Below are 23,869 nucleotides of genomic sequence, written 5' to 3'. Positions count from 1 at the left end.
CTTACAATGACTGCATGGAATATCATTACAAGCAACGAATAGAACAGCTTTGTCAAAGTTGATACATATGGTGCTGGAGAGAGAGCTCAGTGACGATTAACAGCACATACTGCTTTACAGACCAAAGTCTGACTCCCAGTACCCACTCACAAGTCCTGTAACTCCAAAGAGATGTGATGCATCGGACCTCCCTGGGTACCTGCATTCACGTATAGACACACAGACACATATAAACACACACACACACACACACACACACACACACGCTACACATAATTAAAAATAAATATTTAAAAAACACTAGATACATACATTACCAATCTTTCTTATTACAAAATTTACTATAGGAAGCAGTTAATGGCCAGGCAGTGGTGGCGCATGCCTTTAATCCCAGCACTTGGGAGGCAGAGGCAGGCGGATTTCTGAGTTCGAGGCCAGCCTGGTCTACAGAGTGAGTTCCAGGACAGCCATGGCTACACAGAGAAACCCTGTCTCAAAAAAACAAAAAAACAAAAAAACAAAAAAAACAAAAAAACAAAAAAAAAAAAAGAAAGAAAAGAAAAGAAAAAAAGGAAGCAGATAATGGCTCTTCTTTTAAAAATTTCAGTGTAAAAAAAAATCTATTTGAAAAATATATATTCTTTCATTTCTTTTATATAGACTACTTATAATATAAAAGTACAATGGGATTTCCCTTACCAAGCCCTTATTAAAAATTTATTAGCCTGAAGTGACATTAAGTTGAAATTTTTATATCTCCACATATTTTTGATTCCCAAATAAAGTCTGTGATTGTCACTAAGCCTTTCATGAATGTTCTCAGACATGACCTGACTGTAGACCCCACTCCCGAGTGTGTGTCATGTGACTGTAGACCCCACTCCCCCGAGTGTGTGTGAGCAGCACACCTTACCCTTCACAGTTTGCTTTGGATCCTTATCATACTGTAGGCTCTCCACTTCACTTTCTGTTGCATTGTCTTTGGTTGGAGGTGTCTGGTTTTGAGGTGGGGCAGGGGACACCCTTGGTGATTTTGGCCCAGTGAGTGTCTTCTCCTTTATGGGGGTTAAAACTCTCTTCTGTGAATGCTCTGGTTCATGTCCATTCTTGGTCTTTAATTCAATTAAAGACTAAAAACAATTTTTAAAAATAAAGTATAATTTGCAAAATACTTTCCTTCATAATTAAGCAAAAAAACTTGGCGTTGCTTTTTAGAAAGTACATGCTTCCTTTCCCAGTCTGGATATTCCTAGTCTATTTTTCTTCATAATTTGCAAATTTCCTTAAAGCATCTAGGACCAGAAAAAGGAAGATGAACAGGAAGGAAATACAGCATCCAGAGCTGAGTACCAAAATGCATCCTATGGCTAAGAAAGGGGGAATCTGAGAAAAGAGGCGAGGCCTGGCATGTCTGGGTAGGCTCCGGGAACCAAGACAGACAGGGCAGTGGTAGCAAGCCCAGACATCGGGTGTAACATCTTCCACAACCTTGTCCCACTCCCTCTCCACCCAGTCTGCTCTTTCCAGGTGTGGACTTTTTAAACTCTCATTTCAGTTTTCCTATCTTTAGTTTGTAACCTACAAATAAATCCTTTTTAACAAAGCTAAACATATTACTACTATAACTAATAATAATAATAGAAGGGGGAGGAGGCAGAAGAGGAGGAGGTGGAAGAAAAGAGGAGATGGAGGAGGATGGGGAGGAGGCAGAGGAAAAGAAGGATGATGAGGAGGAGGAAGAAGAAGAGGAAAAGGAAAAGGAGGAGGAGGAGGAGGAAGAGGAGGAGGAAGAGAAGAAAAAGAATGAGGAAGAGGAAGAAATGAGAAAAGGAGGAGGAGGAAGAGAAGAACAACAAATGGCCAAGGAGAGAAGGAGGCACTAATGGACCAAGAATCATGCTTTGGCTGAGGCTGTATCCAGCAAAAAAAGATAGCACTACTGCAGACTCCAAACCACATGTTCCTTCTCACCAGTTGCCTTGTGGCACCATAAATAGCTATGAGCTGGGAGCAGGGAAACACGGTTTCCTCTGCAGAAGACTGTCCCAAAGGCCAAGGCCCAACGTACAGTCCCAAACAGCAGTCAGTAGACTTTCTGAAAATGTATTCAGAAAGGAGATATGGTAAAAACGCATGGCACTAGTGAAGGCGAAAAAAATACTGTGTGCCAGGGAACCCCACAAAGAGTCAACATTTGTAATCAAGAGCATGGGAGAACTGACAAATGAAAGCAGAGTTACCACCTGCCTGGGAATCGATGCCTTCTCTCTGCAGAGCCACTGACACTCCCACAGTTGGGGCCAGCTCCAGAGGAACGGGAGCAAGCTTCTGCTTGGCTCGGTTTGGAGGGTCCAGGGTAAAAGCACCCTCGACTGTGACTGGATGCTGGTTAATCTCTGTACTGCCCTTCTTCAGTAATCCATTTAAAGGTATTTCTGTACTGCCAAGTGACTGATCTCCACAGCAGAGATGGATCTAGTAGGAAAGAAAAATTAAAACAGGGCTTTACATTTCCCCCTTTTTCTTTTTTTAAAGATGTATGTATGTATGTATTGTATATGAGTGTTCTACCTACATGCCAAAAGATGCATCAGAAATCATTACAGATGACTGTGAGCCACCATATGTTTGCTGGGAATTAAACTCAGGAAGAGCATCTGGTGGCTCTTAACCACTGAGCCATTTCTCCAGCAATACCCCTGCCTTTCTTAAATAACATAAACTTTATGTTTAGTCTCATCAGTGAACTGTGCTTATTTTAATATTTAATTAAATTAAATATACTACTTTGAATATGTAAATATGTAATAAAATAAGTGTGAATTTAAATAGAAATCAAATAACTCAAGAATTTTTCTTCCACTGTCTCATTAATTTAAGCACAGTTCTTAAAAAGTCAGCTAGATTTAAAATTTTAAAAACACAGATAATTTTTGTATTAGTTACTCATCAAACACACTGAGTGCACCTTTTTCTTCATCTTGCTTCCAGATTTTGTTTATAAAACCAGTAAAAGGTGAGAGAAAAGCACCGGGCAAGAAGACTCAGTCAGTGACAACCAAGCCAGAGCTCAACATTACCACCCCTTAAAGATGCCACACACACACACACACAGAGAGAGAGAGAGAGAGAGAGAGAGAGAGAGAGAGAGAGAGAGAGAGAGAGAGAGAGAGAGAAAGAGAGAGAGAGAACTCTTTTTTGCCTGTACTATGCTCAAATCTTGAGATACTACACACTAAAGAATATAGAAATTGCTATATTATTTTTCTCTCATATTAGCAGTGATAGAATTACAACAGACATACAGTAACTTTTGAGGTAATGTGTTACTCTACATAAAAAGCTGGCTTTAAACTGTTTTCTTCTGCTTCTGTCTTCTATATGCTGGTGCTACAGATTTATACAAATGTATGCAACTATAACTATATTAAAGCTTCTGGGGGTGACTTCATTTGTGAAACATCTTTCTAGTTCTTACTGTGTGGTACCTGCACACCTTTGTGAGTGTGTACAAGTGAAACAGCCAGGAAAGGACCACGTCCATTTCATCACTTTCCACCATATTCTTTTGAGGCAGGGTCTCTCCCTGAACCTGGAGCTCATGTTTTATGGTAAGGCTAGCAGCCAGCAGGCCCTGGTGATCACCCGTCTCTAGCTCTGGTGCAATATTACAGGATATGAAACCACTAATAGCTGATTACAAAGGTGCTGAAACCCAAACGTGGCTTCTCATGATTGGGTAGAAAGGCTAATGCTTCTAACTATAAGTCCTAGTCTAGTGTCTTTGTAAAGCTAGAAATGAAGTTACTTCTGGCCTACTTATTGCTACCATATGTGCATGCATGCAGATGTAAGGTGTGTGTGTGTGTGTGTGTGTGTGTGTGTACGCGCTTGTGTTTAGGGTGTGAAGGTTAAGGTCAGAGGATAACTCTGTGGAGTTGGTTCTCTCCTTGCACCTTTATGTGGGTGTCAGGGATTTAACTCCCTTTGCCAGGCTTTTGAGGCAAACAGCTTTCCCACTGAGCAATGTTACTAGCCTTTAGATAGAATATTTTTCATATGATAGAAACAAAGCAATTTCATTTATTTATTCATTTTTAAATTCATTTTTACATTCTTAATTTCATGTGCATGAGTTTTGTGTATGTGTGTATGTGTGTATGTGTTTGTGTGTGTGTGTGTGTGTGTGTGCGCACATGTGACTGCAGGTATCCAGAATCTACTGGAAGACATGAGATCTCCTAGAGCTGGAGTTACAGGCAGCTGTGAACCAACCACCTGACATCAGTGCTGAGAAAGAAACTCTGGTCCTCTGTAAGGGCAGCAAACACCCTAACCACTGAGATAGCTCTCCAGTTCTCCCAACAAAGTATCTTCATAACTTTAATGTGCATTAGAAGCAGATAAGCCAATGATATTGGTAAAGAATAAAATTGAAAGTACCTGTCCTCAAATTTTAATATTGTATACAGTCTCTAGTTTTCTAAATATCTTGGGTTTGGCAGATACTGGGTTAAATATGTTTAAGGCTTAATACCTCTAACATTTAATACCTCATGAGCTGCCCAAAATACAGAGTGTAGTAACTGAGCTTGACTTGTAAATGGCTATGTAACTATGCATGTTGATCTCATTATCCTACCTTCCTGCTGATCAAAGCCAACTATCAGAGAAGATAGCAGACTAACTTCTACTAATCTCAAGGTCTGTATTTAAACAGAATCCAACTGAAACATAGTTACAAAAAAAAAAAAATTTGTGGGCTATGGGCAGGTTTTATAAAAACCTATAAATTCTGCCATCAAAAATTAAATCTATGTACTAACAACTACCCTTTCCACTAACAGTACAGACACCCTGTGGGCAGGACCAAGCTCACCCAGCTTTAAGTTCTACCTCATAGCATATATGATAACTGGTACAGCTCTTCTTAGTAACTGGGTGGAAGGTAACGTGTTAACTCCAAAAATTCTGAAGCGACTGTAATTCCAATGACTTCAAGATTTTAATGCCTACAAAACTGAAAGGGTAAAATCATCTCTATTACAGAAACTCAATACAGGTCAGGACTAACCTCAGCTTTATGTGCAATGCTTTAAAAACATCCCCAGTAGAAAACAATCTGCAGAGGCACTTACCTGTAGTTTAGAGTGAAGAGCCAGGTACACTCGAAGAATCTCCACACTGCTACGTATGCGAACAGATGCCCTCTCGGGCTCAAAGTTTGGGTTGATCAAATCACTAAAAGGCTCGTTTGTAACATCATTTCCCAGTAAAGAATAGTAAAAGAAAAACTCAGGCTGCCTTTCTGGAAGCTTCATGGTACATGGAATTAACTAAATATATAAGGAAAAAAGATTATTAGAATCTAAGGCACTCCAAAAAGATTCTTCCTAGAATGTCCATTGATTTGTATTAAAATTAACAGAATTTTTAATTTTTGCCAAATGACCTTTTTTCCTTCTTTCTGTTTAGTTAGTGATTTCTTTTGGTGGTACTGCTAGGAGCCAAACTAAGAGTCTTACAAATGCTAGGAGAGTGCTTTACAATTAAGCTACATTCCCAGTTTTTGGCATTTTGTGAGATATGGTCTTGATATATAGTACAAACTGGTCTGAAACTCACAATCTTCTTGCCTTACAGTGTCCCCTGAGTGGTGGGTTTTAAGCATGGAGCACACTGCTTACTTCTAGAATTGTACCCAAATTACTAATTGGTTTAATTTTAAATTATTTATTTATTTTCATTTTATGTATGTGAGAGTTTTACCCTCATATATATAAATGCACCATTTGTAGTCAATGCCCATGGAGGCCAGAAGAGCACAATGGATTCCCTGGACCAAAATTCCAGGCAGTTGTGGGCCTGCATCTAGGTACCAAACCCAGGGCCTACACACTTAGCACTAACCCATTTCTCCAGCCTCTAGTATTTTAGAGGTGGGGCAGGCAGTATCAATATGTAGAGCTGACTGGTCTGGAACTTGCAAAGCTCAGTGTGAAGCACTTGGCAAAGCATTAGTGGCTGCACAATATACCAGGAATGTCACTTCTCAGCTGCTGACTTGTGGCAATGTATGACTGTATTTTTGTTTATAAGACAGAAAACATCATCTTTTTTTTTTTTTTTTTTTTTTGTCTTTTTGTTTTAGTTTTCTGAGTCAGGGTCTCATGTAGCCCAGGCTGGTCTACAGCTATAGCCAAGGCTGTCCTCAAACAGATCCTTCTACCTCAGGCTTCCAAGTGATAGGATTACAAACATGAGCCAGCACACCAGGCAAACAAAACATTTCCAGCAGACTATGAGTGTTCACTAACACTGCTGGGCACTACGCTATCAACACTTCGTGTCTCAGTAAGAAATGGCTGCAATACAGTTAGGTGCCACAGATCTTGGTGAACAGCGATACACTGCCACGAAATGACACTTAGGTAAAATGGATTGCTAGGCTAAAACAAGTTATAATGTGGCTGGAGAGACGGCTCAGTGGTTTAAGCGCTTATTGCTTTTCAGAGGACCCAGGTTCAATTTGCAGCACCCACATGACATCACCAGTATCCATAACCCCAACTGCAGGGAATCCGATGCCCTCTTCTGGCATCGTGCACACAGGAAAAACACTCATTCATATAAAATAAATAAATCTAAAAATGTTTTTCAAGGTTGTACTACAGTTCATTCTTTAAAACCTGTAACACTGACACCACAGCACTAGCTACCTAACGTTCAATAAATGTGCACTGATTGTTGTAACCTACATTTTAATGTACTTGAGAGGATTTTAGTCACATGAACTGAGATATGTAATTGTAAAGAAAACTAATTCTGGAGAAACCTTCAGAAAATGACATAATTGTTCTGTGCCTCCTTTTGTTTCGGTGAAGTTGAAAGGAAAGAATATTGTACTATGACAGTGCCAATCAGAGATCTGGCTGAAATAACGGGACAGTGTCCGAAGGAGCACGCACTAGTCTTAATACTGATTAACTCGGGTAAGTTAGGGAACGTATTTTATTTTCTTTCATGATGAAAAAAAATGATACAAAAAGAGTTGTATTACAGTAGCTTTTATGTATTTCATAGTATGTTTAACTTCCAAGTAATTCCTACTACAGGCAGAGTGTCTTTTAGAAATTCTTTAACATTCTAGAATTCAGGCGCAGGATGCCATTTGAAGCTTTCAACACTTCAAAGGGGCAGCAAGGTTATACAGCAGTGAACAAGCTACAGCTCTGTCTGCACTCTTGTAGACAAAGCCAGTGGCTGCTTGGCCTCTGCAAAGGACTTCAGTTTGTGCTAACTGCTTTCATGCTTTCTCCTGCCTTTGAGTAAGTGCCGAGAGGAAAACACTAAGTGTCTTGGTTTCACCCAAATAGAAACAATGTAACCAGCGAGCAATCACAACCACCTTTTCCCGTCCCCAGAAGCAGAAAATCACAGCTCTGCTTCCCGCCACCATATATGCCATCTGCTGCTACATCTCCTGTCGTGATGTACTTAATCCTCTGGACCTGCTGCACCCAAAGAGAGCCTTTCTCCTGCAGTGGCCTTGCTTACTGTTCTATCACAGCAACAGAACAGTAACAAATGGATGGGTGAGAGAAGCTCATAAAACACACCCATGCTTATGTTGCTCACTGTGGTGAGTGTGAGAAAGTCCCGACCCCACACAGGAACAGACTATCTTCTGCTAGCACCCATGACAACAACCCAACCCAAATGTTCCTGACATTGGTAATTTCCTCAAAAAGTGTATTAGTCAAAAAAGCCAATATAGAATTTCCCCTTCACAATGCCACACACACAAGTACAAACACTGTCCCTTATCCCTTAATTGGTTTACTCTCCTGACATCAAGATGTCGAAATCTACAGAAAAATGCTTACTAGCGTGAAAACATTTGTAAACATTTTTATTCTTTTTAAACAACGTGTATGAGGGGTTTGAGTCCACGTGTGGGTATGTGCATGCAAGTACAAGTGTTCACAGACGACAAACGTGATTTCATGTCTTACCTGTTCCAACTGGGTGGCAAATGCTATGGTCACTGACAAAATAAAGGGGTCAGTACAATACTCTGCTGGTCCAATCTGATGGTAGCCTCCTTCCTCATTCAACACTGCAACAATGTCCTTTGGGTCAACTCCTGACAGGCTAGCAGAAACTACACAGACAAAAACACAACTATGTTAGACTGTCATTTCCCATATTTTATTATTTTTGGATAGGATCTTGTTATATAGCCCAGTGTGGTCTGGAATTTACCATGTTACCCAGTCTGGCCTGGAACTCACTATGAAGCCTAAGCTGGCCTTGAGTTCATAAATGTCTTATCTTAACTTCTTATGTACCGGAATTCAAGCCTGTGTCACAATGCCTGGCCCATTGTACACATTTGAAAACTCACTATTTGGATTTAAGAAGTTAGCCATTTCCATGGACACAGTATTGCAAAAGGTTTACTTTATTTTTTTTCTAGGAAGCTTTAACTTTATTTTTCTATACATTAAAAACAATATTCTGAAGTAGAGTATTTTTAAAATTACTAAGTAGGCCACATAGAAAAGGACTATGATACAGGTTTCTTTATGAACTTATGAGCTCTGGAGTGAAGAATGTACTAGAATTTGCTGAGAGAGAAAGGTGAATGAACAGAGAGCAGGCATGTCCCATACAGACATAGTACATAACAGACACAGGAGCACGTGCAAGTTAACACAGCCAGAGAAATCAAGGCTGAGGAAGCCTCGTGGAGCAGTCTCATAATCCCAAATATGGGGGAGCAAACGGACTCCACGCCCACGGCCTGCCTGCCTGACACAGGTCTAGTTTACAGCCAGTCTGGGCAACTATGATACTGTTTCAAAACAAAAAAATTGGTAACAAGAGCTGATGATACATCTCCTCAGTAGGACGCCTACCCAGCAGTTTGAGCTCACATTCACTGCCCATTATTAAATACAAAGCAAAGACCTGAGACAAGAGTGGCAGATCACTGAGTGAGGACTGACTGCAGAACGAGCTGTGGCTGGACAGACAGAGACAGACATCAGCACACTGAGTTTTAAGGGAAAGCCATTTAAAGGAATTGAGAGAAGACCAATACAGTCAAGTGTGCATCAGTGTGAAAAGGTTTGCGAACTGATTAACAATGGAAAAGGGAAAGGACACACACAAAACTAGAACTAGGTAAGAGTGCTGGAGATGCAGCAGAGTGGGTGTGCTCGGTAAGAGTGCTGGAGATGCAGCAGAGTGGGTGTGCTCGGTAAGAGTGCTGGAGATGCAGCAGAGTGGGTGTGCTCGGTAAGAGTGCTGGAGATGCAGCAGAGTGGGTGTGCTCGGTAAGAGTGCTGGAGATGCAGCAGAGTGGGTGTGCTCGGTAAGAGTGCTGGAGATGCAGCAGAGTGGGTGTGCTCGGTAAGAGTGCTGGAGATGCAGCAGAGTGAGTGTGCTCGGTGCTACAACTGCATGAACAAAAGCCAGTGGGACTGCGTCATGCACAGCTTATGAAAATCTGCATGCTCGCATCATCAGCAAGCAACCCCTCTCCTTTAGCGCTTCACAAAGGAATGTTTACTGTAGCACTGGCTGACAACAGCCTACGGTTAGGAGCACAGACACATAAGACAGATGTTGACATCCCATTCCGAGGATCATTTACTACTTGTACCAGAAAACTGTATGTCCTTCAGTTTCCATGTTTCCTTCCACAAAGCTTTTATGTGGTTGTTGAAGATCAAATTAAACTCTGAAAGCGAAGCACTTAGCATGATATTGGGCACTTCAACACGGGCAGCCGTTATGGTTAAGGCTGAGCTCAGAAGTTAAAAATAGTAACTATAACAGGTTTCTCCAGCTGCTGGCTCATGGTATAACAACAGTCGGATGTTGAGGCAGAAGAACTGCTATAAATTTGTGGCCAACCTGAGCTACACAGTGAGTACTACATTGCAAAACTATCTAAAAACAACTACAACAATAAAATGCACAAGGTTTCTTATGATCAAGGAAACAAGCTGTAAGTATGGAAATAAGGATAACTCTTGTGACATAGAAAGGAATTAAAAGTATCCATTTGAATATATACTATGCAACATTAAAAACATATGGATTAGGGCTGGAGATGGCTCAGGGGTTAAAAGCACTGACTGCTCTTCCAGAGGTCCTGAGTTCAATTCCCAGCAACCACATCATGGCTCACAACCATCTGTAATAGGATCTGACGCCCTCTTCTGGTGTGTCTGAAGACAGTGACAATATATATTCACATATATAAAATAAATAAACCTTTTAAAAAAATTTTTTAAAAATGGATGTGTATAAATAGGTGTATGTATGTTACAGTTCATGTGTGTCTCTTCCAAAATTCAGGAGCTGAAACTTAATGGCAATTGTGATGACGGTCTTAACATCAGAGTCTCGGGCTGGACAGATGCTTAAGAGCATTGGCTGGTTTGCAGAAGACCTGGGTTCAGTTTCTAGCACCCACATCACAACTGTCTAGAACTCCACCTCCAGAGGATCCCACAACCTCTTCTGAAAACTGAGCACACTGTACACACCTACATGCAGGCAAACACTAATAGACAGAAAAATAAAATTTTAAAGCAGCAGAGTCTTTGTGAGGTAGTGAAGTCAAGACAGCTCCTTTAGAATGGGACTTGCTGTACTCATTAAGGGACTTGACAGAGGAAGTGCATTTCTTGCCTATAGCCTTCTGTCATATGAAGAACATCAACAAGACCAGCATCAGATACTGGTCTCTTCTCATTCGCCCAAGCCTCCAGAACTGTAAGACAATCTGTTCTTTACACATCACCCGTTAGCACATGCTAAGACTCTGTATTCAAACATATATATTTATGCATGTGCATGCAAACACATGTGCACACATTACATAACTTTGTCTACAAAATGGATCTGAGAGCAATAATGAAATAGCAATTGGCATACTTAACACCTGAGCTTTTACTTCTAAACAGTTTTAGTTAAAGGAAGTGGAGGTCCTTAGAGGAATGACTGAACAAGAGCTGAAAGACAGGTAATACAAAACAAAACCAGAACACCTTCCTGTGCAGAAACTGTGATTCCAGTGGTAGGACACCTGAGAGGCAAAGCCATATGGGTAGCAAGAAAGATCAGTAGCTGTCTTAGTACATCTGTTACTGCGTCACAATACTTGAGACTAGTTAAGTTGGAAAGATAATATCTTACAGTTCTCATGGCAGGGAAATCATGAACAGCCTTTTTTAGTGAGACCCTTATTAATGGAGTTATTCAGGTCCTGAGGTAGTGCAGGGCATAGGACTTCAAAGATGGCCCCACTCCAATGATCACTACCTCATTCTCTCAGTAACATAAGAATCCATTAGTCCATGAACAGAATTAATTCATTCATAAAGGCAGAGCCCTGCAGTCCAATTAGTTCTCAAAGGTTCCAATTCCAAATTCTATTAGGACTTTAGAAATTAAGTCCCTATCACATGAATTATTCTCTGGGTGTACCTAACCTACAACTAGGACCTGTGGAAAGAGAAGGCTAAACAGGCAGAGCACAAAGGACCCCCAACAAAGGATGCCAAAGTGTGCCAGGTATGCTGGTGCATGTCTCTATCCCAGCCCTTGGCACACAGAGGCAGGCAAATCTCAGTGAGTTTATAAATGTGTGTGTATGTGTGTGTGTGTGTGTGTGTGTGTGTGTGTATCTCCAAGTAAACTATACAATGAGATTCTGATTCTAAATAAATAAAAATTTCAAAAATGTACCTAGACATTTGTTAAAGTACAGTCAAATAATAAACATATTACCTTTGAGAGCTTTCTTATACTAATCCTGGAAAGAAACTTTTTCTAAGTAACAATTTTTAAACTACAAAATTATTTGTTCTAATATCTATAAAGTTAAGAAAACAAAAGCTCTCCCAAGTTCTAAGAATTATAAGTAAGAGCTGACCTCTGTCAGCAAGTGTTGCAGTCACCTGTGCCCACAATCCTGTGTCTGCCTGGCACCCTGGGTGAATTAGCTTGTATTCCTGCACACAGCTCCCAGGACATCACCCTTCCTAAAGTAAGTACACAGAGCAACTTGTGCAAGAAGGTCTTTATGAGAAGATGCACAAAACTACATACGGCAGTGCATACCTATAACCCAAACAACAAAGAAGCAGAGGCAGGAGGGTAAGTTGTACAAGGCCAGCCTTGGCTACACAGTGAGGTCCAGACCAGCTGGTCTACTTGAGACCCTCTCTCAACACAAACAAACAAACAAAGCAAAACAACAACAAAACCCACCAGAGACAGAGATATACAAACCTTTTCCATCCCGAGGTGGGGCTCCTTTTGCTTTAAAACTATCCACCTGTGCCTTTGTATCTGTTTCCAAAGTGATGCTTATCTGTACCTCGGACTTGAATTTGGTGTATTTGTTACTCAGCAACTGGTACCATTTGGGTGCCTAGATAACAAAGCGGAAAGCACCATGATATTTACAGGGCTAAGTATTCAGAATGGTCATGAGGTTTTCACCTTTTCCCTGCAGGCTTCTCAGTACTTTTCCCCTCTTAAGAAAATATAAACCCAGCATATGGTGGCACAGCCTTTAATCCCAGTACTAAGGAGGCAGAGTCAAGCAAATATCTGATTTCCAAGTCAACTCTTCTACACAGTGAGCTCCAGGCTGCCCAAAGCTGCACACTGATGCCCTGTCTCAGAGTGCAACAAAATTTCTTCTCACATCTTCTTCAAAAGAAATTAATATTGATTAGGAAGCCATCAACTACATTTCCCTTCAAGAAACATACTGAAGTGTTCAGACAGTCTTCTCTGTTCCCATTCTAACACTTTGTCAAGTAAATATCACAGAGGAGAAAACAATACACATCTATCTTCAGCCTTTTGTCTCCAATATCATAACATCATCAATAACAAAGGCCTAGTTAATCATCTGTTCCCATAACTCCTTTGCTTAGTGCTGCTCTTAGACCTCTTTTTTCTACTCTGCCTTGATCCTAACAACTAAGGAAATGAAAACATTATGACTGGTGGTCCTCTGAGTAGAAATGGGCCCCATAGGCCCATTGCTTAGTCACCAAGGAGTGAAACTGTTTGAAAGGATTAGAAGGATTGGAGGTGTGATCTTATTGGAGTAGGTGTGGCCTTGTTAGAGGAAGTGTGTCACTGGGGATGAGCTTTGAGGTTCCAAAGGTCCATACCAAACCCAATCTCACTCTGTCAGCCTGTGAAACAAGAAGCAGCTCTCAACGCCTTCTCCAGCACTGTGTCTGCTATGCCTGCCATCCTATTACCATGCTCCCCAACACAGCGACAATGAAGGAAGCCTATAAAACTGTAAGCAAGCCCTAACTAAACACTTTCCTTCACAAGAGTTGTCACAGTCTCTTCACAGCATTAGAACAGTGACCAAGGCACTGCTAATAAGTAGCATCAAACGTTAGGGGAAGGCTCAGTTCTGGGCAGAAACCGACAACCAAGGCCTTCTCCTAGGATGTGGGAGATGAAACTACCACACCACCCACAAGACGGCACCCTCAGAATTTCCAGTGCCCAGACCAGCCAGAACACATGGCTCAAGCCAGGACAAAGTGTACCACAGGTACAGGAACCAGTCAGCGGGGCGTCATTTCACACCTATACATACATTTAACCTCAGACACACACAAATAATTTAAAAACAAAAAATGGAAAGAAAAAAAAACCAAAAACAATGAAGGAGATTAAGAAGACACTAATTTTAAAGTTGAAAATAAATTTTATTGTAGCTGGCACATGGAGATATATATATATATATATATATATATATATATATATATATATATACACACATATATATATGTATACACACACACACACACACACACACACACACATATATATATATATATATATATATATATATATATAGAGAGAGAGAGAGAGAGAGAGAGAGAGAGAGAGAACTTTAAGAAGCTGAGGCAGGGGCCCACATGTTTGTCCTTAAATGAGCTTTTGTTGCAAAGTACTATAAAAACCTTTAGGCTCTTTTTTAAAGAGCCTACTATAATATTATAAATAATAATAAAAATATAAGAAATATAAGATTTATAAAAGCCTGAAATAGACACATCAATAAAAGGGAAACTTTAAGGCAAACCTGTAATCTCAGCTACTTAGGATGCAAGGCCAGCAGAGGTACCTCAGTGTGACTCTGTCTCGAAATAAGAAGAGCTACAAATACAGCTCAGTATAGAATGCATTTCAGCACCAAAGAAGCCCCAGCTTCCACCCTGAAACCCAGGGCAGAGCCAGAAGCAACATCAATTGAAACCTACTTAATGTTTTTATCAGAACAAAAAACATTGTCTATTTTGGTATAATTTTGTTGGTGCTGTTTTGTGTGGGGCAGTGGGGTAGGTGGGGGTGAAGTTTTAGACAGGGTTTTCTCCATGTAGCTTTGGTTGTCCCAGAACTCACTCTGAAGACCATGATGGCCTCAGACTCACAGATCCACTTGCCTGACTCCCAGAGCTGGGATTAACTCCCACCACTGCCAGGCTTTCATGGCTGGTTTGAGGAGGTGTGAGGAGCTAAGATGCCAAGGGGAGTGTGATCATAGGCAGCAAGAGGCTTCTCAGTACTCACAGGCACAAGCCAGAGCACAGGGTCAGGCTGCTGCTACTTCAAACTGTCTCTAAAAATCATTTATTTTGACTTGACATGAACTTTTTAAATGTCAGATTTTTAGAGGCTATTTGAGAGAAGGCGAGGTCTTATTATGTAAGTAGTTCAGGCTGACCTCAAACTTGTAATCCTCCTGCTTCAGTCTCAAAACTGCTGGAAAGTATCAAGTTTCACGAGGAAGATTAGGGAAAACAGTGTCCTGAGTTAGGATTTATTAGAACAACTGAGGAATACAGACAGCTACAAGGATACAGAACTAGAAAGCAAGGGACCAACCAGGACGCTGTGATAGCCAAGTTAAGAAACTATGGCAGCTTAGGTGGGGCAGCCATGAAGATGCAGAAAAGATCACATGTGGACAAAATCACCTGCATCGATGGCTATGGAGAAGGAGCAGAAACGTCTGCAGCAGACTTCTCTATTTGGAACTTGGGAAAACCGAGAGGGGTGAGGACTGTTCACTGAACCAAGGGCACCGGAGGAGGACAACCTCTAAGAGAAAAGCTCAGCCTATGCCATGGGTGGTAGGAATGTTTACACGGGTTTCAGCTCCACAGACATCTCATAAGAACAAGTGAAAGGTTGGAATTTTCAAATTCAGCTCAAAAACTAGAGCATGAGTCTATACATCATCCTGAGACCATGATTGACCCCTGGCTTGGTATTCTGTTCTTTCATATGGTATTTATTTAACCAACTATTTATCGTAATAATTAACAAAGCCAAAAGAACAATACCTGCTTTGTTTCTTGAGCTGTTCTTAAGTCCAGAACAATGTAGCCTATGGTTTCCTTGGCGGAAGTCTGCGGGTCCACGGCGAAGCACTGGAGCTTGATAGGGGTGCGCTGTAGCCTACAGGGACGCACAGAGAGACCGTGAGGCTTTCCTCTCATAAGTTAGCTTTCTCCAAGCCTTAAGACAACTGTATCCTCCAGATTACACGGTTGTTGGGCCACATACATACTAAGACCTCGCCTTCTCCCAAACAGCCTCTAGAATCTGACATTTAAAAAGTTCGTGTCAAGCCAAAATAGATGTTTTTTAGAGACAGTTTGAAGTAGCAGCAGCCTGACCCTTGTGCTCTGGCTTGTGCCTGGGAGTACTGAGAAGCCTCTAGTCTGTATTTTCTAAATGATTCCTTACCTGGAACAAACTATTATTTTTACCTATTTATCTGTATACCAACTAGGTCAGTTCTTCCTACATAGCTGTGATGTATCCAGTCCTCTCTGCAAGTCAGAAATTATCATGAATGTTTAAAAGTGACAAAAAATTAATTTTCTTATATAGTACTATCCCATATAAAAGACACAGATTTGCTTTTCAGCTTTTTTGTAGCTTAAAAAAAAAAAAGTAAACTTAATAATTAAATGCCACAAAATTTAACTAAATTTTAATTAAATTTAATTAAATTAAATTTAACTAAATTTAATTAAATGCCATAAAATGTAGTACTACACCACTTGGCAATGTTCTGTGATGAGATGATGGTGACTGGTATAGTGTAGTCTTTTGTGGCTCTGGGAAACCCTATTACAGCTCATGCATACAGCTGAATAGACGCTGGCATCACTGATCCAATGGAATCACTATTTAACTTCACGTAGCACAAATTCACTTAGGAATTCTTAGCCTAAATGACCAAAGGACTGCATCACATGGTGCTAAGACAATTACATCTCATTATAGAACTCACCCTAAGCAAATATTCTGAATGCCAGTGAAAAGACAAAACTCTAACATTCACTAAGACTAGCCCTCCAAGCCGGGCGGTGGTGGCGCACGCCTTTAGTCCCAGCACTTGGGAGGCAGAGGCAGGTGAATTTCTGAGTTCGAGGCCAGCCTGGTCTAGAGAGTAAGTTCCGGAACAGCCCAGGCTATACAGAGAAACCCTGTCTCTGAAAAAAAAAAGAAAGAAAGAAAGAAAGAAAGAAAGAAAGAAAGAAAAGCCCTTTAAATAAATTTATGTTCTAATCCAGCAATAAAAGCAATAAGAATTCTTGAATTTTGCTGATTTTCTGTTCTGATTTAATTTAGTACCAAAGTGATATGGGCATTTTGGTGGTGGTAGGTTCTTTTTTTCTTTTCTTTTTTCTGAAATGGGATTCTATGTAGCCCAAGCTAGCCTTGAACTCCTCCACCTCCAAAGTATGGGATTAGAGGGAAACCATACTATGTCTAGTTTTTAGAAATATATATTTAATCATTTAATAAATAAAAGTACTGTTGTTCTTGACTGTTTCTAGTCATAAAGTTCATTTAAAAAAAAAATGTACACTTTAAGTCCAGTTGAGGCAGGAGCCTCGCCCCCTGTGGGTGGCTCCATTCCCAGGCAGGGTGTCCTGAACGTGGAAGTATGGGGAGGGTGAGCGGAGCACAAGCATGCATGGGTCAATGCACCTCTGTGTGTGACTTGCTGCTGCAGGTTCCTGCAACCCTGACTTCCCTACAATGACATCAGTAGCCTGAACTGAGGGCTAAATTACCCTTTCTCCCTTAAGTTGCTTTCATGAGGGTGCTTTATCACAAAAACACGAACTAAAACTAAGAGAGACCCTGTCTCAAAAGCAAAAATGCAAAAACAATCAACAAATATGACTATCATCATAATCAGTAAGTTATAGAACATGAAAAGCTATAAGAAAGGACAAAGACATTGACACAAGTTGAGAGCAGCCTCACCTGTGCTGATGAAGGACTTTCCTGTCAATCTCCCAGGCTAACTCGGTAGCAAATTCTGGCTGGTCAGTATGGTCGACAGGATCAGTAGCCAACTGCTCTCCATCAAACTTGGCTTCCACCACAAGCATATGCTTTGGACGTTTGGGGAAATGGCGACCTGAAGAAAGAATACACATGCATACAGAAATCAGAGGATCACTTGGTGCGTGTTTTAAATACTGATGTATGCTGCAGGTAGCTGACCGGCGTGTTGCATAAACTATCCCTCAAATGCATCTGCACTTACTTTCATAAACTGGAAGCTGTAACTTAGCGGTTATCCCTTCTTCAGCACTGATGTGACTATGAATCACTTCGGATCCTGTTCCGATGTAGACTCAGGCTCAGCAGGTCTAGGTGGGCCTGAAAGCCTGAATTTCTAACAGGTTATCAGGCCTTACATCGTGAGTGCACCCACTCACTTGCTCACAGATAAGAACATTAAAAAGATAAACAAATGGTAAAATAAATGGCTTCAAAAAGAATAAAACAGGTACTTGTCCTAAAAAGAAAACCAAGGGCCTAAGAGAAAGAAAATTTCAAAACTGGAGAAAGTAAACAACAAGTAAAAATCGCTAACCATCCTGCATGGAGGCAATTAGTTTGGCTTTCACTCTTCTGGGGGATCATTGAGAAGGGAATTTTAACCACTATTAAATAAATACCCACTCCCCCATTCTTGGTTAGGAATTAAATGGGTAGAAAAGATTAAATCTGTTGAGATGATGGTGCACATACATAACCCCAACACTTTCGAAATGGAAGCCAAGAGCCTGGATGACAAGACCCCAAAACAAACCCTAGCCAGGGTCTGTCAGCAGAAGCTGAAAAGGAAATGCACCATGTGGAAAGCACTGCAGCAAGACACACAGTGCACCACTGCTGTGACCCAAACGCCTACCACCTTCACAAGTCACCTGTGACAAACACAGGCTTCCCATCAAAGAGAAAGTTAAGCTGGAGTGCCAAGGTAAAGGACAAAACCTTACCGAGACCGTGCCAATGAAGTGCTTAAAAGATGGTCCAGGGAGGATCCCATCAACACCACCACCCAAACCAAGAGAGGCAACCACGCAGCATCCAGTTCAACTTGAGAATTTCAACAATCAGTCACTAAAGAAATACTCTGGTTTAAAGGAAGGAAGGAAGGAAGGAAGGAAGGAAGGAAGGAAGGAAGGAAGGCAGGCGAATTCAACCTTAAGAATGTTGGGTGAGGGACTAGAGAGATGGTTAGACGCAGGCTTGCTGCTCAATCGTGAGGACAGGAGTTGGGAGTAACAAGCCAAGCAGCCTGTGAGGTAAGTGCAGCTCCTAGAGCATCAGCTGTGAGACACCAGGATCACTGTGGGAGGCTGGCTCCCAGCCCCAGGGAGAACAGGCAGAGTGCTTGAGGAGGTGACTGGTTTCTGCGATGGCTTCTGGTCTCTAAAGGCATGAACAGGTATGCACACATGTGCACACACTCACACAGATACAAAAGTAAATAAATCTGAAAACGTCCTTTAACAATGTCAGCCTGAGGCTCTCATTTTAAACTCTGTGCTGGTTAGTTACTTTGATTGGTTGGCTTTGTTTTTGATTGTTTTGTTTTGCCACTTGGCATAAACTGGAGTCATCTAGGAAGAGGGACCCTCAATGGAGAAAATGCCTCCATCTGATTGGCTTGTAAGTAAGGAAGTCTGTGTGGGGGTCAATTACCTGATTCATGTCAGTTGTGATGTGGGCTGTGGCAGGTGGTCTTGTATAGTATAAAAGAAAGCAGGCTGAGGCAGTCAAGGGAAACAAACCAGTAAGCCTCTATAGGGGCTTCAGTTCCTGCTCTGACTTCCCTCAATGATGACCTGTATTTGGGATGTAGGATGAGATAACCCTTTCCTCCCCAGGCTGCCTTGTCTTTATCCCAGTGAGAGGCAGCCAACAGAAGCCTTGTGTTTCTATCCTGAAACCCAGCACACAATGAATGGTTTTGCCTGACATAGAAATTCAGTTCCTTTTAATAAGGGACATTTCTAGAAATGTACCTAAGAAATTATAAGTAGCTCAATGTAACCGGAATCCTGGGGATATATGAAACCTAAAGGGTGGGCAGAAGCTCTTACCAGGAAGGGCCATGTTTACTACTCTAAAAGTATAGTAACCCCTTAGAACTCTGAAAAAATTAAAGACAGTGTCTACAGATGAGAACGATCATTGCCAGGTAGTTCAGGGCACCAGCTATTTCCAGAAAGGAAGAAAATGTTAAGAAAACAGACTGAGACCATTACTACAGGTTAGGGGACAGTGAAGGTCCAAACCCAGGCACGCAGTGGAGAGAGACTGTGTGTGTAACACCTACAATACAAACCCATGCACGCAGTGCAGAGACTGTGTGTGTAACACCTACAATACAAACCCAGGCACGCAGTGCAGAGACTGTGTGTGTGACACCTACAATACAAACCCAGGCACTCAGTGCAAAGACTGTGTGTGTAACACCTACAATAAAATCAGCACTTGGTGGTCGTTTGGAAGATGGGGATGGAAAGGGAAGGAGGAAAGCTCATTCACTCTGGTTCTTTCTGACCAAGTACAATATTCCTAAATATTCACCTCCCTCTTGCAGCCTCGTTCCATCCGCTGCCATGTTCACTCTCATTGTCCTGGCTGATCTAGTCACCAGAAATGGCTTTCTTCCATGCTTGTCTGTCTAGTGCTTAGGAAAGAAGCTACTTCAGTCACTACCACTGCCAAACCCATGTTTATGGCCCGCATCACATTATTATTACAGTGCAGCCCATCAAATGGTGTCTTGCCCACTCATTTGTTCATCCCAAGTAAACAAACCCCTATATCACGGAAGGCAGGAAAACATTCTTTTTTTTTTCTCATAGAGAAGGGCCCAGTTCTAAATTTAACGGCCTCCACCAACCAATTAGAAGTCAACAGATTATTTCAGTCTTGTGGGGGTTTTGTTTGTTTTGGGGTGCAGTAGACCTGGTAGGCCTAGATCTCACAGAGATTAGCCTGCTCTCAGCCACCTGAGTGCTGGGATTAAAGGCCCGAGCCACCACTCCCTGCTCAATCTTGTGTTTTTAAGCAGTAACGAAACAATAATGTTGCTACTGTTTAATAGCTTCTGGTCAATTTCTTATTCCAAACTCAGAAACTATTTTTACAGGTTTTTTTTTCTTCCCTCTCTTCAAACAGTATCAGACTTCTCCTGAGGGGAGAAGGGATGAGCCCAACACCTGTGGTTAAACTCTCTGACACTCTCACACTGACAACCCGTCCAGTTTACCAAACAGCCTCATTTTGCTGCAATCAGTTAACTACGATGAATCGAGGCAACGTTTGTTGAATGAGTCTGAGAGCAAAGCATGGCTTCTTTTTCCACACCTTAAGTGTTTTTTGCAGCTAGACCATCCGTCCAGCCTTTGTCATCTGACCCATTCCTAATTAGCTTTAAGACCCTAAAACTTAACTGTCATCTCCTCAGGAAAATATTCCCCAAAAGAGGTGGTCATTCCAGCTTGACACACTGCCCACTTTACTTACTCTCTAAGCTTCTAGACCTTGAGCCACCTGCATTGCCAGCACAGTGCCTGACATTCAGTAAGTCCCCGATAAACAAATGCCACACACTTAACAAACATACACCTTAACCACGGTTAGTCCCCTAGGTAGGCCATCAAGACATGTAAAGGGAACAGTCTCGGCAATAGATCTGAAATGGTACAACGCTTATATTAAAGTCAATGGCAAAGTTCTTACAAATGGCATTAGCGGGGACTGCTGAACAGAACATGCTTTGCAGGCACTTTTAGCTCATATATAAAAGTCATCGACAGGCTGCTTCTGATGGAAATCGTTTTTTTCTACATTCTCTGGGGCTATGGCTAGTCACGCTAAATATCACTTATCCCTAATAGCACTCACGTTCCCCGGAGAGATGTTTAAATCAATTGCCTAACAGACCTCGCTCCATGCAACTGAACAAGTCTTCGGGGACCACAAAAGCAGAGATGACAGGGTTCGTAAGGTTAACAAAGCTTCGGTCACACATTACTCTGCTGAGGTTCGGGAAGCAGTAGTTGCAAAAAACCCGAGGCCGCTCACCTTCGAGGATGGATACGACGATGAGCAGCTGGTCAGACTTGGGGACCATGATCGCGGCGGCGGGGTCTGCAGGAAAGAGGCCGAGTGAGTACGCAGGCCGGCCCCGTTCCCCGGGCCGCCGCCAAGGTCCTAACCCAGCCCCGGCTCGGCGAACGCCGTTCCGCTGCCCGGCCCTGCAGCCCAACAAGCCCGCCACCCCGGCACCTTTTGCCGCCTGCTAAGCCGCTATTCAAACGCCCGGGCAGCCGCAGCGGACGCCGCCGCGCCCCGCTTCCGCCTAGCAACCAGGCCCGCAAGCCGAGAGCCCGGGGGAGGCTGGAGGACAAAGGGCGATAGAGACCAGGGCGGTCGAGGATAGAACGCCCATCAGCCGGCTTCACCTCCCGCCCTTTGACGCTCTTTCCAAGAGCCTTGGAGAGACACGACTGCATTAGCCCGCAGCGCCGCCTGCTGGTGGCTCGCGAGAAGGCAGGAGCCTTGAACCACCCCATCCCCCGTCACAGGCCGCGCAAGCGCACCATTGCTCTAGCTGCTTCCTGGTCCTGCGTAGTTTGGCTCCTTAAAGAATAGGTGGGCAGTATGTTTTTAGGCTTATGCTCGGCGTTAATCTGAGAAATAAAACAATGGCGTTTTTTAAATGCTAGTTCTCAAGCACCTGGTATCAACAGAACTGAATGTATTGTCACAAAAAAGTTAATGGCCTGAGTGTGAGCCACTCATGCTCATCACTTTCCACTATTTGTCCTATGAAAACAAGTAGTGTCAATATGGTAGTTACTGTAACTGCTGGCGCTGACGTAATTTAAGCTGTAGTTTAGAAACACTGAGAGAGAAAGAGAGAGAGAGAGAGAGAGCTCACGTAGGCGAGAATATCTAAAGACGGAGGTTCTACGCAGACATAGTAAATTTGCAAAATCAAGGTCAAAAGTTAAGGCGTGGAAGGAACGTCTTCTTCGGATTTCAACTTCTTTTGGGGGAGGGGGACGGAGATTAGATGTATTTTGAAGATCATCTAGTTTAAAACCTCAGAAGTGAATCGGCTGGAGCCGTCGTGGACACTGTTAGCGTTAAAATTTGCAAGAATTCCACCCGGAAAGTCAAAAGTAAAACACAGTAACAGGTAATAGGGCAAAAGATAAAATAGCTGAAGTGAGATCTCACGAAGTAGTGGACTAAGCGTGCTGACAACTGCTGCTTTCTTGCTCTGTAAACCCAGAAGATGTTTTGAGAAAAATTATAATTCAATCTCTGAGCCCTGCTGCTATCTTCTGCACTGTGGAGACTGAACTAGATTACCTGTAAAACCCTTCAGGGATCCTGAGAGGTTTTTCTGAAATGTGGTATTCATATAAAACTAGAGTGACGTTCAATTGTGTGTATGATTGAGCACTGTATTCTTTTCTGGAGGATATCTAAAAGTAAGAAGAATCACAGCCCGCTATGTGAGAAGCAGGTTTTTTTCTATCCAAAGTGCTATGTTAAATGCTATATAGTTATCTTTTTACATGAATAATCACATGACTTAATCGCTATAAAAACTGACTTTTTAAAAAATTTATATATTTTTTTTATTTAAAACATACACTTATTTTCCTTTAGGATATCCACTAAGGCTGAAAACCAGGATTAGATTATCACTACATTCCAGAAAATAGTCACATCATTAAAAAAAATCTGTAAAATTAATCAAATGAAGTAAGATGAGGGGGGGGGGGCTGTGAAGAGATGACTTCGAAGTTAATAGTACTTGGTGTTCTTCCACAGGAATTGAGTTCAGTTCCTAGCACCCATGCAGGCAACTCACAACTAACTATAATTTCAGTGCCATGGAATTCAAACAACCTCTCTGGCTTCCAAAGGGCATGAACACATGTGAAATACACACAGAGACACACACACACACACACACACACACACACACACACAGAGATGTTTTTCTTGTAGTAAAATTTTTGATATAGCTCTCTTTTCAAAACATATTACATTGTGTGTGTGTGTGTGTGTGTGTGTGTGTTGTGGGGGCACACTTAAAGGTCAGAGGACAACTTCTGGAAGTCAGTTCTCTCCTTCTACTATGTGGTATCCTAGGGATCAAACTCAGGTCATCAGGTCAGGTGTGGCAGCGGGTGCCTTTACTTGCTAAGTTATTGCAGTAATGTTTCACTAAATGTCATTTGTGAAGTCACCTCACTGGAGCTGTTGACCAGCTGCGTGGTGCCTTTATTTTCAGAGACTGCACAAAATTAATGATGTGGAAGTTGCCATGTACAAATGGACTGGAATTCCGCCATCACCTAAGTCCATGGTTCCATAATCTAATTCCCTTCTTGTCTAAAGAGGAGGCTTCAGTTCTAGCACAAAGCATTGCATATTAGTT

General features: G+C 41.9%; 1 protein-coding gene across 3 annotated transcripts in view; it reads right to left on the bottom strand.

The window, feature by feature from the left end:
* Cep120 (centrosomal protein 120) overlaps positions 1-21,835 on the bottom strand; it is a 66,544-nt gene extending 44,709 nt beyond the window's left edge. For 2 of the 3 annotated variants that reach the window (XM_034518260.2, XM_076912646.1), the window contains exons 1-9: positions 21,697-21,835; positions 21,493-21,558; positions 17,359-17,515; positions 15,414-15,528; positions 12,313-12,454; positions 8,016-8,164; positions 5,139-5,336; positions 2,248-2,475; positions 914-1,130 (exon numbers count right to left, since the gene is read on the bottom strand). In XM_034518260.2, coding sequence (XP_034374151.1) covers positions 914-1,130; positions 2,248-2,475; positions 5,139-5,336; positions 8,016-8,164; positions 12,313-12,454; positions 15,414-15,528; positions 17,359-17,515; positions 21,493-21,541 — 1,255 coding nt within the window. In that variant the 5' untranslated portion in view covers positions 21,542-21,558; positions 21,697-21,835. Of the gene's footprint in view, positions 1-913; positions 1,131-2,247; positions 2,476-5,138; positions 5,337-8,015; positions 8,165-12,312; positions 12,455-15,413; positions 15,529-17,358; positions 17,516-17,644; positions 17,769-21,492; positions 21,559-21,696 lie in introns of all 3 variants that reach the window. The other variant, XM_076912647.1, reaches the window with a different exon arrangement.
* Positions 21,836-23,869: the final 2,034 nt, after the last annotated feature.

The sequence above is a fragment of the Arvicanthis niloticus genome, chromosome 14, assembly GCF_011762505.2.
Source record: "Arvicanthis niloticus isolate mArvNil1 chromosome 14, mArvNil1.pat.X, whole genome shotgun sequence".
NCBI lineage: Eukaryota > Metazoa > Chordata > Mammalia > Rodentia > Muridae > Arvicanthis > Arvicanthis niloticus.
This window is presented reverse-complemented; position numbering and strand designations above follow the sequence as displayed.